We start from the raw sequence: 16,586 nt of genomic DNA, 5'->3' as shown, positions 1-16,586 counted from the left end.
GGGGGGTGTTTGGTTGTGGTTTGTGGGGGTTTGTTTGGTTGGGGTTTTTTTTGTTTTTGTTTTTTTTTAAGTTTCCAAGTTCAACAAGAGCCTAGGGACTTCTAGTCTCCCTTAGCAGTAAGATTCTCACTGGGACAGTGAAGAAAATTTGTGGTGCTGGTAACTGTCAGCACCTGCTTTTCCAGCGTTGAGGCCATGCTTTATACGTGATTACTCTTGCTGCACGTTGCTTAGGGACATACATGTGGCATTTGTTACACTCACAACTTGAGTACATAACTAATACTTGAGTAATTTCTCATTATTAAATGTTACAACAGTGCTCTGATCCAGCAAAGTACATGAGAAGCTGGCAATATTATTCTATGATCAACAACTTTCTTCTAAGTATCTTGCTTATTCTGAATGAGCATCCCACATCTAAACAGTGGAGTTATTTGCTTGCGTTGATTGCAGTGAGATGTAAGCAATTTGCTTCTTTGCATGAAAATTCATTTAGCATATAAAAATTCAAGGAAGAATTAGTTCTTTAATATATTATTCTAATTAAATTGTTTGATTAATTATAATAAGTGCTTTGTCTTCAAAGGGTGCCATAACTTCAAAAGTAATTTTAAATGGGTTTATTTTAAAACATATCAACCAAGAAATTTTAATTACTCCAATTTGAAAGATCTAAATGGAAGCTCATGAGAGAAGATAAAGTAAAAATCACAGGAAAGCTAACTGTATATGAAATTCTTTATCTAAATTATTCTTATAATTACTATAAAACCGAAAGTTCTTTTCAAAAGCAGTTTCTCCCTCATTTACTTCGAATGCAACGGTGCCATTCTATTAATTTCTTTTTATGTTTTTAGGACATCCAGGAAGCAAACTTCAAAACCTCCAGTAGCCGGCTTCTTGCTGCTGTGATGTCTGCTCTCTGCCATACTTCAGTAAAACTGACCTCTATCTTTCCAATTGCTTATGATGGAGAGGCGTTGCTGCGATCAATGGTCAAACAAGTCAGCACTGAGAATGACTCTGCTCTGGCCCATCGTTTTCCTCTTTTGGTTGCACACATGGAAAAACTTAGTCAGGTTAGGATATATTCTAAAAGTTTAACAACTTGTTTTACTCTGCAACAAAAAACTGTTATGTAAGTTGAAATTTTAGCTTTATAAGGATGTAGCTGAATTTTCCTGAGTGTTTTCTTGTTTCAGAAACGTACTATTTTATCTAATTTTCATCTTTTGGTCTGAAATATTCCAATTATTTCTTGTTTGGAGAAAGTCTGAGCAAAAATTATTCTTACTTATTTTGGAATATTAAATTGGCAGAAATATAGTTTAGAGTTGTCTTCTGTTGCATAGTGTTTTCTGCAACAGTTTTTCAGCTTTTTCACGTGATCACAAGAATGAACATGTGGATAGAGTCAGTGTTTTTGAGGAAGAGTCAACACAGCTTTGGTAGTAAAATGTCGTGTCTCAAACTGGAGCTTTTAAAGGAGTCAACAAACAGACAAGGGAAGCTCAGTTCATATAGTTCTATCAAAGATTATTAAGGACTTTCCTAATCAAGGGCTCTCGAATGCTGTATTTTTGCAGTTCTGTTATTCCAGAATAGATTTACAGGAATGAAAATGGTAAAGATGATAATCAAAGAGATGGGAATACTAAATAGTATTCTTCAGTTTAGAAGACAAGAGGGGTAAGATCTTATAAAATTATGAATGATGCATGAAAGGTAAATAAAGGGTAATTGTTGAGTCTTCCAATACCAAAGGTTTTGAGCAATCAGAGAGACCTTAGCAAAAGGTAAGTTCAAAAGATTGTTGTTCTTCATAAAATACACAGTTAAGCTGTGGAACGTATTCCTGTAGGCCATTATTATGCTAAAAGCTTTCACAGACTTAGAAAGCACCTGCATAAATTAATGAAGGAAAAAAAATCCCCAAAAGCTATTAAATGCAAAGGTAGTATTTCCGTCTTGGGTACAGCTGCCCCTTAACTGCTAAAGAGAGAAAGTGTTCTGTGCAGGTTTGCTTGACCTGATTGTCGTCCCTATCAGTTCGCTACTTGGATCTTTTTGGGAGACAAAATGGTGAGAAAGACAAACCTTTGATTTCCATCAGTGGAGCTGATTTTATTTTTCCTTATTGGGAATGACTTTCAGTATGGGTAACTATTTTGAAAAACAGTGGATGTCACTGCTAGGTAGAAGACACAATAGATGCCTAAGCTTAGATTTGTTTCACAGTCTTCATTTGGTAAATTAACAATTGTTTTTATAAGCATCCCACCACTGGTTTTATCTTACCTGTTTGCACAGAAGATTCTCTTCGCTAACATCAAGGCCAAGAAGCTCCTGAGTTTCTTTTTAGACAATGGGGAAGACAATGATATTAAGAGTTCTATAGGTAGCTATATATCTGTTGTATTCTAACATATGCTTTATAGATAGTATGGCAAGGAGGGCTATAAGAAAAGCTCTCTCCTGAGAAGGACACATATATCTTTCCAGTGCAATAAACAAAGTTAACACCACCTCTTTCTGGAAATTAGAATATTAATCATTTTTTTGACAAAGAAACACATCCTATGAAAGCTTTGAGAATTTTTTTTTTTTTTTTACCCTCTAGACATCTCTTATTTTTAAGAAGTCATGGATTTTTCAGTTACTTAATGTTTATAATATGTGAAAATGTATGTGGTTTTTTTTTTTAAATAAGAACAGTGTCATTTGTTATTTTTCTCTTCATAATGCAGAGCGAAGAAAATGTTTCAGGGATGACAAGCTTTCGGGAAGTGCTGGAAAAGATGTTGGTCATTGTTGTTTTACCAGTACGGAACAGCCTTAGAAGAGAAAATGAACTTTTCTCTTCACATCTGGTTTCTAATACTTGTGGGTTGCTTGCTAGTATTGTGAGTGAGCTTACAGCATCGGCATTAGGGTCTGAGGTAAAGTTTCTATAAAATCATTACTAGAATTCTTTCAGGACAAGTATGTTATGAATCTGATACAGGCTGTAGCAGGAATTATATAGATGTGCAGATCTTTCACAGATGCTGGAATTCTCAGTTCCCAGTAGCTTTCAGATGTTTAACGTAAATTTAAAAGCATGTATTCACTGTATTAAAGAAGTACTGTTGATAATTAGCTGCTTCATTATGGCTGCAGAATACTGCAAATTGTTTCCAAAATGGTAATTTTCTTTTGGGCGCTTCCCTTTTTGCATGCATGGCTCTGCATGTATACACTCAAAATATATTTGTTCAGTGCTCGCTGGAGGCAGTGCCACATACCTGAGCATCTCTGTGCCTCTTGTGGTGTCATGGATGCCTCACGTGTTCTAATCCTATCTGCTTTTGATTATGGGTTAGAATTTATAATGTGTTTTGTTCATGCATTGTGTCTTCCTCCTTTATATGTAAGATACTCCTTACACAAATCTTCCTTTATATATTCAATATTATATGTTTATTGTATTTGTCTATATCATTAAACTTTTTCCAGTTTATTTGCTTTGTATTCAAAATTGAGAGTGGTACTGAGTTCAACTTCTTAAAATCCAGAGATTCATAATCACAAACAGAAGTTCCCTTTAATGAGGCTATAATGTTGTTAAATGATGGAAATTTATTTGATTTTATTAAAGCGATGTCACTTTCTCTGTACTATCAGCAGACTTTTTTCGCAGAAAGAACCGAGCTTTTGATAACAACTTGATTAAAGGTGTTTTTATTATTATGTAAGATCTGTATCTGTCCTCTCTTAATCTTGACATTACCTAAAGCAGAAATACCTAACTCTTCTTGAAGCACAGTTAAGCTATATTTTGTGCTAATTCATCCTATAAAATACATATTTAAATACTTGAAAAAATTGGGAATTGGATTCCTAATTATTCCTAGTTAAATCCCAATTACCAGAAATTATATTTTCTTTTTTCTTTTTTGTTGATGTTGACTAGAATTACCAGTAGTGGCATCTTCTCTGTTTTATCAGTTGACTTTTAAAATTTTCCCAGTTGAAAATCTGGTGATTTAATTCACTTAACTTTGCTTTATTAAAGTTGTCTAACATCTAGCAGTTAACTTTTCCTGGTGCTTGTTTTTAACTTTCTACAGGTTGATGGGCTGAACTCTCTCCATTCTGTCAAATCCACTCCAAACCGATTCACTAAAACAAGCCAGGGAAGAAGCTGGAATACTGGGAATGGATCCCCCGATGCAATATGTTTCTCTGTTGACAAACCTGGTGTAGTTGTAGTAGGATTTTCTGTTTATGGTGGAGGAGGAATTCATGAGTATGAGTTGGAGGTATTAGTTGATGATGTAAGTACTGCATTTAAGAAAACAGATTGAACAAAAGTAACCTCAGAGTTTTTCATAATATGTTTTTCAAAGTAATATTGTAATATTCTTATACAGTCTAGGCTGCCAGTAAAACAGTGTACTGGTAGTAGGGTTTCTTGGTTTGCTGGTAGTGGTGATTTTTGTGGTATTGCAAGCTACATACCATATCCAGTAGGGTCCTTATCTTGGTTATGGTCTTGAAATCTTACTTCATTACATATACTATTTGAAGTATGGTGAGCTTTTCACTTCCTGGAGCTAAATGTAAATTAGTACCTGTTGTCTCTCTGCAAACTGAGAAGGAAAATAAGAAATAAAGGAGACCAAGTTAAAACATTTTAAACCAAAAATTGAAAGGGGTAGCCTACCAGCATGGTGAGGCTATAGCTACAGATGTTTCATGTGGTGTTGAAGTACTCTCTTAGAAGAAGCATAAAACTGTATTGTGTGTTCTTGTAATGAAGAAAAACCTCTGCTCTTTTACACCCAGTTGTTCACTTTAACTGCCTGTTCTAATCTTTTTCAAAGGGCAAGCATAGGTTGGTTGCTATGGGAAGTTAAGCTCTCTGCTCAGTAATTTCCTTTTCAGCAAAAAGGCTTTACTGTTGACTCTGAACAGGTTTTTCAGCTTTGTTTTATTTGTAATGCCGTGTGTAACAATTTATGCAAGAAAACATAACTTGCACAATTGCATGAATGTGTCAGGTCAATTACTTTGTTTCTTTGAATCAGAGTGATCATACTGGAGATTCAACTCATTCTCATAGATGGACATCTTTAGAGTTGGTTAAAGGAACTTACACAACAGACGATTCTCCCAGTGACATAGCTGAAATCAGACTTGACAAAGTTGTGCCACTGAAGGTAAATAAAATAAGTGCGCATCTGTAGGTTTCATATGACTTCTTCAGGTAACAAAAATCAGAATTTTCAGTGTAAATTGGTTTTTTTATGTACACATTTAGAAATTAATCTTGACATGTTTCCTTTATAAATTTTCAGTTTCACCTTGTAACTGAAAGTTTCAAATGCCGGCAGCAAAAAGAAATTAAGTCTTAATTTTTCTAGTAGCATAAGAGAGATTGTGATTGCTTTGTAATCTAGAATATTCTTGAATGTGCAACTTCTTTGAGTGCAATTTGGTAGCTAGTTTTCTTGGGTACCTTGTCACTCTTAAAGTAATTAGAAGTAATATTTTACTTAAGTTATGGTCCATAGTTTGGGAACATGTAACAGCTCTGGCTTTTGTTAAATGCTGGATCTTTTTCAGTTAATTTCATTTGTTGAGTGCTTTGAAGGACTTTTCAGACTCTCCAGTAGTAATGTAAATAATAGCTTTCATAACACCATGAAGCCTAACTTACATACTTGTTTTATACCGTGTGCTGTTTTTGGCTCTCCTTTTTAAGGAAAATGTGAAATATGCAGTTCGTTTGAGGAATTATGGAAGCCGGACTGCCAATGGAGATGGAGGAATGACTACAGTTCAGTGTCCAGATGGTGTAACATTTACATTTAGTACATGTAGTCTGAGCAGTAATGGCACAAACCAAACTCGAGGACAAATTCCACAGATTCTTTATTACAGGTTTGTATGTTGTCATGATCGTGAATAAAACTATCATAGTGCTATTATACTGCATATGTTTATGGGAAGTAACAGAAATAAATACATCTGGAGTGTGTTTGAGGAAAGAGCTTCTTTAACAGCAGTATTGTGTTCTTCCAGTGTAGTTTCAGACTTTAGTGAAGACAGTTTTCAGGACACCAGTTGTACTGGTGCCTCTTCCAGCCTTGTTTTAGATTTTTTTTTTTTTACGTGGCAAATAATTTGATGGTTGACCTCTTACAAAGTCCATTGTCTGCTTCTTTAAAGCTGTAATATGGGAGAGTAGTATGATGCAATACTTCCATCTCTGTTTTTTCTGTAACCTAAGAGATTTTTGAGAGACTACTCACTGGAATGTTTCTCTCTCTGATTTCGTTCAGTTCCTTCCTCTGTTGCCAGAAAGGATTGCAACATGTAGTGAATCGAGTTCTGTTTATATAGGAACTGTCTCCTCTCTTACTGTAGCATTCAAAGGTATAAAAAGAGAAGTTGCAACTGCCCGAAGAAAATCCACTGAAACATCTGACCGTCCTGCAGGGAAGTTTTATTTTAGCCTTTCAGGATGATAGTAGGAATTCATTTAAGGTAATGCTTTTGCAGAAAGCATTGCTTTCATTTTTGAGGTGCTTACCCTGATATGCATGAAGACATGATTTTCAAAATGTGACAGCACCTGAATACATGAATTACTACCATTATCTGTACAGCAAAAAAAAATGCGTCATGCCTTTCACTCAAATCTCAGTTTTTGTGGTAAAAGGCTGATCAACAGTAAATCCAAGGAGTAAAAGGAGCAGGGAGTAGTAATTTACTTTGATATTTAATTATGTGCAAGATATACCTACCTAATAAAAGACGGAAGAGGATAAAATAAGTAATGCTACAACAAATGATGTGTTTTGGACTAACAATCAAAAGAACATGTTGCTCTTAAGAAAGTTTTAAAGGAGCTAAAATACAAAGAAATGAAGTTGCCAGCAAAATTATTGTAACTTTGGAAAATTTGCAGACTGCTGCCTGTAATCACAATGTCTTTTGAAGTTTGCTTGGACAACAGAAACGTAAATGTTACCTGATGAATGACTAGAGTTATGAACTTAGTTTGAGGATTCCTAGTTTGATATATAGTGACTTGAGCTTTTGATTTGTCTACAGTAAAGGAACAAATGTTCAGTCAACTGTTATAGAACACAGCTTGTACGGTTCACACTTGATTTTGTTTGAAGGATGCTCAAATACAAATAGAATTGTTGCTTATGCAAATGCCGAGAAAGGCCATACCAAAAGAAGTGTGTTAGCGCACTTCTGATTAGGGCAGAAATACTTTGGAAGGATTTGTTGGAACTGTACCCAGTTGGAATTGCACCCACTGTCAGTCACTAATAAAGTCAAATTAAAAAGGCTCGAGGCTGACAGAAAAACTACAATTCTAGGACACATTTACAAAAAGATTTTTTTTTTTTTGTCAGAGTTGTTAATTTAAGGCATAGAGGATAGATATCTTCGTTGTGCACTGAACTGCTCCAATTAAAGTTTTTGAATGTTCTGAGTTGCAAGTCCTGGAATGTTAATGTTCTGGAATGATGTTTTGAAAGATCAGATCTTTCTGGACAAACATAAGAAATCCAGAAGATAATGGGAAATGTTGCTTTACATGTTGACTAAGTGAGTTTGGTTGTCTATGCCAAGGCTGAATCACTATCATATTGAGGGCTTGAATTAGTTTATAATTATCATTTGACTGCTTTGAAAAAGCAAATCAAACCAGATCTTTTATATACATTATTGAAATATTTTTGTGCATAATGTTGTTTAGGAGAACGTGATTTGACATACAGAGTGGATTTCAAAGAAAAAACTATTTGTTAAGGGTAAGCCTAAGATTGTATTTCAAAACCAAAATTAATCTTTAGAACAGGGAGGGAGAATCTTTTTCCTGGTTATGATACTGCAGAAATATCCATTGAGAGAGTTTTACTCATTTCTGTGACACATCTAGTATTATTCTGTTTTTATCAAGATAGGTGGTTGGGCTTGGAAGAGCATAGCAATTAATAGACTTCTGTGGTTTGAAAGGCATCTAGTCAAAAGAAACATTGCAGAAACATGCTTTTCGTATTTTCTGCCAAATAAAAATAAAATGATTGCAAAGGGCTAACACTGAGGCATTGCCTCCAAAATATCCTCTGTGGTTTCTTTGATTGTTTCTTTTATTGCTTTATCATAAATTAATTGTTTTACTTATTCTATGCCAAAAATCTCTCAGTCGTGTTATTTTAATACAGTTTTGTATTTTGTGAACTTACTTTAACTTAATCCACCATCCAGGAGTGAGTATGATGGAGATCTGCAATCACAGCTTTTGAACAAAGCTAATGAAGAAGATAAAAATTGTAGCAGAGCTCTTTCTGTCGTGAGCGCTGTTGTACGAGCAGCCAAAGACCTGTTGCACAGGGCTCTTGCTGTAGATGGTAAGGCTTTTGAAAATTGACTTTCAAAATTTACTTTTCAAAACTTCTTTCTTTGATAGCAAGAGATAATAGTAGAATATCAGTGATACAAAAATTGTGATATTTCTCTTTTGCTTTCCAAAGAATGTTTTTCCAACCTGTCATTACTGTAGGTATCAAACTGTGAGTAACTTTCTAAGTTGTTGAGTTGCACTTGAGATACTGTAGACAGATACCTTGTATAAATTTGCTCATCAATTTAGCAAGTATCATATTAAAGCTAGTAAGGTTCTTTATTTCCAAAAGATAAGCTATGATAGGTCAGTTCCAAATTTGCATGTTTTGCACAGTGGTGGTAATCAGGAAGACTGGTGAATGTAATGCATTTATAAGCACTTAAACATCCATTTTTGAGAAACGTAGACATTAGCCTTAAAACTGAATGGCTTTAAGCTATCATCTTCAGCCATTCTAGTCAAAATGTCCAGAATATCTCATAGCGCTATAGAAATTGGTTCGGAGGTCTGAGAGGAGCTTGTTGTGCTAGGTTTTATACCATAGAAAGTATGGACACAGGTTCACAAAATGGCAAAGAATGCAATAAAATTATGTTCTAAGAGGAGGAAATTTTTTAACAGAGAACTGTATATAATGGCATGTTTATCCCAGGTGAACTTTGCAGGTTTAGAATTTACCAACGCCTAGATAATGAAAATAATTTGAAGTAAAAAACTACTGTAGAAACTAGAAGTTTAATTCATAAGAAACAAACCAGAAAAATAAGATGCGTTTTGAACCACGGTATATTTATTAGTAACACCTGTGTTGTAATTATCTTTGTTTAGCTGAAGACATTCCAGAACTACTCAGCTCTTCCAGTCTGTTTTCAATGCTGCTTCCCCTCATAATAGCCTACATAGGACCAGTAGCAGCAGCTATTCCCAAGGTATGCTCCTTAATAGAAATTACTGAAGAAATATAAGAATGTTATACAAGGAAAAGGTTTACTCTGAAAATCTGAACATGTTGATTTCTTATGATTTTATGAATTAATGTTTTATATTTGACCATGTGACTCATTATGAATTTTGCAAGAGTCAAGAATTTTAAAAACATGTCATGTTTTAAAAATTCCACACCCCCCCCCTTTTTTTTTAACTTATATTGAAGACATTATGAAAAAAATACTTTAAGGAAGCAGAGGGAAAGATGACAGGCTTTAACAGTAGGAAAAGACAAAAAGTTAGAAGAGTCTGGATGTATGACTCAGTTATTGATGAATATTGGTGTGATGAAATGTTTTTTATATTATGTAAATCCTATTTTTACAATAAATATCCAAAGCAGTGGTCATTAAGGTTATTTCTATCAACTTTAGAGATGGAAAGATGTCAGCTATAAATGAAAATATCGTAACTTTTCAGTGGCAGAGCATTTTCCATGTGCCTGGTCTGGAACACTCTTGAAATCTCTTATTAGATTTACAAATGTCATTAATCCTTAGCCAGGAGACACTATTGCCTTTTACTGCTTTTTCATGAACTGTAAGCTCTCTTCTAACTTCTCTTTAAAGGGGGAGGAAAGAGGACTGGCCACTTAAAATCTAGCAGATTCATTTCATAAAAAATAGTTTCAAATTTTAGTTATCTTGTTCCTGTGATGAACTGGAATTTAGATCCACGTGTTTTACTTTAGAAGTGTTCCTCTCCTTTGAAAATGTCATAAAGATTACAGAGAACAATGCAGTGCTTAACACTACATGCATTAAAAATATGTTGAATATGTGGGAAAAAACCCAATATTAATGTTGTTATAAAACAGAGTATTACTGGACTATGACTTCAATACGGTATTTGCTTTCTCTCAACTCATGCTTATTGTTTATTAACGTTACAGCTTTTTAGTGTTAGAGAAGGTGTTTTAGTGAAGGTATCTCACAGTTGTGTACAGATTTTTGTTTCAGTTTTGGCAAGTCTCTTAAGAGGCGTATTTGAGATTAATGTAGTGATGCTTTTTTTGTCAGGATTGTGTACATGCGGAATTGGAAAATGACTGAATGAATTGTGGTAGTGATATTCTGAGAATATCCAAAACAACTGTCATAGAGAATTGTAAGTTTGTGAGTATTGTTTTCACCCAGTCATAAGTAATACTTTAATGCATGTGGTGTTATGTTACAGGTTGCTGTTGAGGTCTTTGGCCTAGTACAGCAGTTACTTCCTTCTGTGGCAGTTCTGAATCAGAAATATGCCCCTCCAGCTTTTAACCCAAATCAGTCTACAGACAGCACCACCGGAAACCAACCGGAGCAAGGGCTTTCAGCTTGTACTACCTCCAATCACTATGCCGTTGTAGAAAGTGAGCATCCCTATAAGCCTGCCTCTGTTACACACTATAAGGTAAGCACCATTTCTAAGTGCACGTGCCATTTCTTAAAAGCTTTTGACGCATAGGTTTTGTTTCATCAACTTCTACTATCTGAAAAATTGTTGCCATGCATTGCCATTCATATTGTCTAATTTGGGAGACGGTTTCCTGTGTTATTACTGTACTGCTTTCTGGAGAAACCTCTGTTTGTCCAGTAAGGGTAGTGGAAGCTACAGTGGAAACTAGTGTAGTTTTAACCCCCTAATGCACGTATCTACAGTAAGCCCCTAAATTTCTCAGTCTTAGATTTTCCTACCATCATGCACAGTTTCTTTGCTCTAACTGTACAGACTGTAGAAGTTGGAAGTCTTTATGTATACGCTATCTAATCATATCTCGGACTTTCTTACCTAATGCTAAAACAATGCTTTGTAAAAATACCTAACATCAATTCTAGTCAAATGAATATGCATTATAGTGGAGGGATCCCTATGCTGGTTATTTAAATTCTTCATTAATTACTTTCACTTGGAGCATGATTTGGCATTGCAGAAGTCTCTCTAGTCCTCTTATCTGTGTTAAGTCACTCTGAAGGGGATTCATTCCTCCTTACATGGATGATTACTGCACGAAAACTAGATTTTCTTCAACATCAATAGAGAAAGGGTGTTTTTCCTAGATGAATAAAGGACTGAGGCATAAATTGCATGCCTGAGGGAGAAATCCTGTGTTTCAGTTCTTGAAATAGGGAGTTTGCAGTCGCATTGATTCCACAACTGTAAATCCAGAGGTAGCAAACCTGCAGTCCAGTAAGAGCTGGAGGAGGTCACTAATTACTATTCCACTGGCTTGTCCTGTGAGACAGCAAGACATCCACTGCAGAAAATGTCGTCATCATGTGATCTTCCTGAAGCAATGATACTTATTATTGTTCTAAAAGTTTATGGAGCTTATCTGAAGCCCTAGGCTTAGTTGTTACTGCTTTTGAATATCTGTACGTATATGCTATCATGCTGCAAGCCATATTCACAAGTGTGATTCAACTGCTGTGTACTTTTCTAGGATTGCACAAAACAGATATTGAATGTATTTGTTGAAGTTTGCATTTAAAAAGGTATTTGAGAGTTAAATGTTTGTAGTAGCAGTCTGTGGTTGTTTTGTTTAATGATCCTGTGCAGAGTTCTTAAAAACGATCACAAATAGTATCATAAGCACAAATACTTAATCTGAACATAAGTTATAATGCATGATTATAATTCAGTAAGATGTAAAGCATTTCAGGTATATCTGAATTGCAAAGAATAAATTAGGTTAATATTAATCTAAAGCATATTAAAACAAGTGTACAGAATTGCATAATTGAATCACTTTCATAGTCTAAAGAGTTAAAACCAAATGGAAATGAAGAATTAAATGTAAAAAAACCCAACAACCCCCAAAACTTGTGGATAATTGCACTATTATTTTGTTTTAGGTGACTTTTCCTGAATGTGTCAGGTGGATAACAATAGAGTTTGACACTCAGTGTGGCACTGCTCAGTCAGAGGATGTTCTTCGTTTACTAATTCCTGTCAGAATTGCACAGAGTCTGGGATTTGGACCAAAGCATGCTTCTGTTCATGAAAACCTTAATTCATGGATAGAACTGAAAAAATTCTCTGGATCTTCAGGATGGCCTACCATGGTATTAGTATTGCCAGGTAATAAATAGATACTGCAATAATTTCTAGTAATGTGAATTATTAAAATAATGAAAGAAAGTTTGATTTTTCTGCAAAATTATCTTAGAAGAAGAAATTGAAAAAGTATCCTCATCCAAGCTGGCAAGAGTTTGTTACGAGCTGTTGGTTGTACATCGGTTGATTATGTTTATGTTAGGTTTCTTGTTTGAAGTGTTGATCTGCATGTTATTCATGGTTTTACTTTACATGTTACATATAAAGCCTAGATTTCATATATGCTCATGTAGAAGAAACATACAAAAAGAGGAGAAATATCAAAATTGTGTTTTTATTTATTTTATATATCTTTTTACTTCCTATAAGGAAATGAAGCTCTTTTTTCTCTGGAGACTGCGTCGGACTACGTGAAGGATGAAAAGGCTTGTTTTTATGGTTTCAAATGTTATGCAATTGGATATGAATTTAGTCCAGGATCTGATGAGGTAAGGAAGAAGTGAAATGGCTACAATTGCTGCAGCTGTTAATTCTTTCCTATAAGGCCAGTTTTTTTGGTAAAAATAATTGTATTTCCACTTTTGACTAAATAACATTAGCAAATTATTTTAAAATTAATTTCATATAAGCTTTTAACATCTTCTATTACAGACATTATTTGTTTGGAATTCTTTAATCTGAATATTATTGGGATGGCTTTTTGTTTGGTTTGTTTTTTTAATAACTATGACAGTCTGCAAATACATAGCATGATTTTCTCTAGTATGTCAATGGGATATGAAATGTCCTAAAATTGTGACCTATTCTTCCATCATAAATCCAAAGGATTGGGGCTTGATTCATATTTTACTGTCACTGCCAATTATGGGATGCCAAACTTGCATTATTTTTCCAGTATTCACTCATACCAGAACTCTCAAACTCCCTGGAAATGGTGTGCTCATTTAGGCTACCTGAGATTTTCCACAGTGGTCACCTCATCTTGCCTGTAAGGACGTGAGTTGTTTCCACCACTGTTTCTTTGTTGCAAAGGGAAGATAAAATTTCTTCATGTCCTTGGGCCAGTGCTTTATTTTGGCTTATTTTAAGAGATTACTGAAAATATTTAATATGCTTTATAATAATTCAAGAAAAATAGCCCTCTTCTTATCTTGGGAGTCTTTGGGCCTATTGTTTCACGTGAACTTCACAAGGTCTGCGTCTTGCTTACACTACAGCCCTCACAGAAGATTTATCTCATCTTAGTCCTGGATTCTGCTCAGGCTAAATCATGTCTTCAGGTTTTCAAAACTTGAGATTCTTTGGAATTTCATAACGTATCAGATAATAAAACATATCATAAGATTATTTGCTATGCTGCTCTCATTGGCTTGCAGCAAATCAGATTTATAAAACCTACAGATAATCTAACTAGTCTATGATTGAGTAATAATAATAATTTTTGCTGAAGCAGAAAAAAAGATGCATGTTCATATACTTCTTTAATTTTTTTTGAAAGCATTTACAAACAAAGCTTCTGGCTGGTTTTTAACACTCAGTGCTAAAACAAGCTAGCTGATAGCTTAACTATATCATCTAAAGAAAGTTACAAGTAATTGTTTTCAAACATACCTTTTTAAAGCCCAAACACTCTAATTTAAAGTTCTATAAATAGAAAAGCAAGTTTTACAGTGTTTAAGCTATCTTGCATCTCAGGACTAAAGCCTCCATAAGTAACTTAAATTAAGTAATTGGAGACACAATGCAAGTTTCTCATTCTTCTGGAAACTTCGTGATGACAATTTTCTGAAGTGTTACCTCTGGTAGAAAACGAAGCGTATGTTCTGGTGACCACTGTGTTTTCTCTAGCTTAAAGGAACAAAGTATCAGTAAGACCTAATTCAAGTCAGTGGGATTAATTTTTGCACATCTGATTCTGTCTCCTTCCAAAGGACAAGCTTTTGGTACCGTTACCCTAACTATAGTATATTGAATGACATCTATTGTCAGGGAATTCTCTGCAAAAAACTGAAAGATGTCATTGAGTGTGCGCATCTGCATGGAGGAATCGGGTGTAGTTGAACTATTAAACTTTGTTTAAACCTAGGATTTTTGCAAAAATTATAGATCTATGCTTTGATGAATGAAAAGGAAGGCTTTTTGTTGGTCATTATTAAATCTACAAAATATATGCAAAAACTGCCTTCTGCATAAAGGGTGTTCACACAGCAGGGAACTTGTCCAGTGGGTTGATCCACATTTCACATCTTTACTTGCTTGCTATTTCAGAACTTCCTGTTTTAAGTTCTAAAGGTGCAGTTTATCAAGGGTTTAGTTTAAAGTACAATTTGGAGGTTTTTCAGTCTGCTTGGGAGTCTCGGAGAATACAAGGCAAGTCTAGGATTACTGATTTTGAAGGCTCTTTCCAAAAGAAGGGTTTTTTACTTACTTTATATATTGCCAGTTTCTGTAAGTCTGCCTAGAAAATCCATCAGATGGAGGTTTCCCATCTCCCCCACTGTTTTTTGGTGGTGTGGTTTTTTTTTTTCCCCTCCATGAGAGGCATCTGTCAGAGGTGTACTGAACCACCCACAGATTTGTTTAAAACTTAAAATTGGTGTTAGTGTCAACACCTCTTTGTAAGCAAAGTTAAAGAGATTGTGCCTGCAGGTAGCTCAGACAAGTTGAATGGAAAATATCGGATACATTACTTTATGGTTTAAAAAGTAGCTACAACCTCCCTACCCATACTGCTCTCCCCCCATTCCTTGCACCCAGCCTCCTTCCCTCCATCTATTTGAACACCGTGTGCATGGTCTGGTCATCTTTTTTTCTTCCAAACAGGGTTGAAAGATACTGAGGGAGAGACACTCATGTGTTTTCAGTGACAAGTCTGGTGGGAGGGAGGGGGAGTCTTCTCATTCCCTAGAACAGCAGCGTCAATGGGAATAACTAACTTTCCAGTGTGAACAGAGGGGAGAAACTGTCAAGGGCTTCTCCCAGGATTTATAATGCAGAAAGGGAAATCATGGAATCTTTTTCCCATCATTGCCTCTCCAACTAGAGAAAGGGAAGAGGAAAAAAAGTTATGAACCATACTACCTTTAAACAAGATTGGAATGTGAGCTTATGTGGTATGTACATATCTACAGCTTAGAAGAGGCATTGCTTTGCAATCCACATGTGTGTCGGTGGGTTGTTTGTATTAGGAAGTTCCTTTTCTCTTTAACATTACAGACAGAAGACAATTATCATCTTCAGATGTTCTGTACTAAGCTACCAGAAGCATGGTAACCCATTTATTAATACTCTTACCTAGTTGAAATTGTTCTAAAAATTTGGTACTCTGCCCCGTGTCACAGCAAAACATGACAGTCTAACTGTTTGGCAGGAACAATATCACTGAGACACGTCAAACTGGAACACACAATTAATATCTCTTAGGATAAAGCAGTATCAGGGAAATGCATTCATTGTCCTATTTTCTGAGACACTGTTTTAAAATTTGTTTCAATTTGAAGGGTATTATTCAGCTGGAGAAAGAATTGGCCAATTTAGGAGGATCATGTGCAGCAGCTTTGATGAAGAAAGATCTAGCGCTTCCTATTGGTAAGTCCTACTCAAAGAACATACTTTATTATTTAGTCATCATTTCAGGTTATCTGAATGAATACTACCTTTAAGTTTTAATGTTGCTTTCAGTTAGAGATGATCATACCAAACTGATTCTTAAAACTGAATTAATCAAACAAGATAATGAAGCGGCGGTGTTTTCTGCTAACACTGTTCCCTTCGTGTGTGTATGGGGAGGAGGGAAACCTGGTCATTTAAATCTGAACCAACTCACCCCATCCACAGGTAGTGTATCAGTGTACGAGCTATGTCCTACAGTTTCCTCGTGGTACTTCACAAATGTGCAGGTATCTTATTTGTATTTCTCTTTCACTGTTTTTTTCTTCCTGCACTCCACACTTTTCTGAATGAAAAATACCTGCAGCATTGAATTGTAGAATTTAAGATTAGTTGTTTAAAATTGAAAGTGGCCATTGCATCTGTAGACCTAATAGCTTAAAATGTAGGTTTTTTTCTTACAATTACAAAAAACAATTACATACTTTTACAGCAGATGCGGCAAATAAAAGTTTACAGTAACCCAAATACAATT

General features: G+C 35.1%; 1 protein-coding gene across 23 annotated transcripts in view; it reads left to right on the top strand.

Moving 5' to 3' along the window:
* Window positions 1-16,586, top strand: part of MYCBP2 (MYC binding protein 2) — a 209,429-nt gene that overhangs the window by 107,803 nt on the left and 85,040 nt on the right. For 15 of the 23 annotated variants that reach the window (XM_082304029.1, XM_082304023.1, XM_082304024.1 and 12 more), the window contains 12 exons: window positions 861-1,082; window positions 2,751-2,942; window positions 4,113-4,319; window positions 5,073-5,204; window positions 5,750-5,928; window positions 8,278-8,420; window positions 9,245-9,345; window positions 10,580-10,798; window positions 12,241-12,466; window positions 12,812-12,930; window positions 15,943-16,030; window positions 16,124-16,279. In XM_082304029.1, the coding sequence (XP_082160155.1) occupies window positions 861-1,082; window positions 2,751-2,942; window positions 4,113-4,319; window positions 5,073-5,204; window positions 5,750-5,928; window positions 8,278-8,420; window positions 9,245-9,345; window positions 10,580-10,798; window positions 12,241-12,466; window positions 12,812-12,930; window positions 15,943-16,030; window positions 16,124-16,279 (1,984 nt within the window). The remainder of the gene's footprint in view (window positions 1-860; window positions 1,083-2,750; window positions 2,943-4,112; window positions 4,320-5,072; window positions 5,205-5,749; window positions 5,929-8,277; window positions 8,421-9,244; window positions 9,346-10,579; window positions 10,799-12,240; window positions 12,467-12,811; window positions 12,931-15,942; window positions 16,031-16,123; window positions 16,280-16,586) is intronic. The other 8 variants (XM_082304025.1, XM_082304012.1, XM_082304032.1 and 5 more) reach the window with 2 other exon arrangements.

This window comes from Platalea leucorodia (assembly GCF_965183815.1).
Source record: "Platalea leucorodia genome assembly, chromosome: 2".
Lineage (NCBI taxonomy): Eukaryota > Metazoa > Chordata > Aves > Pelecaniformes > Threskiornithidae > Platalea > Platalea leucorodia.
Note: the sequence above shows the minus strand (reverse complement) of the source record. Positions and strands in the feature narration are given on the sequence as shown.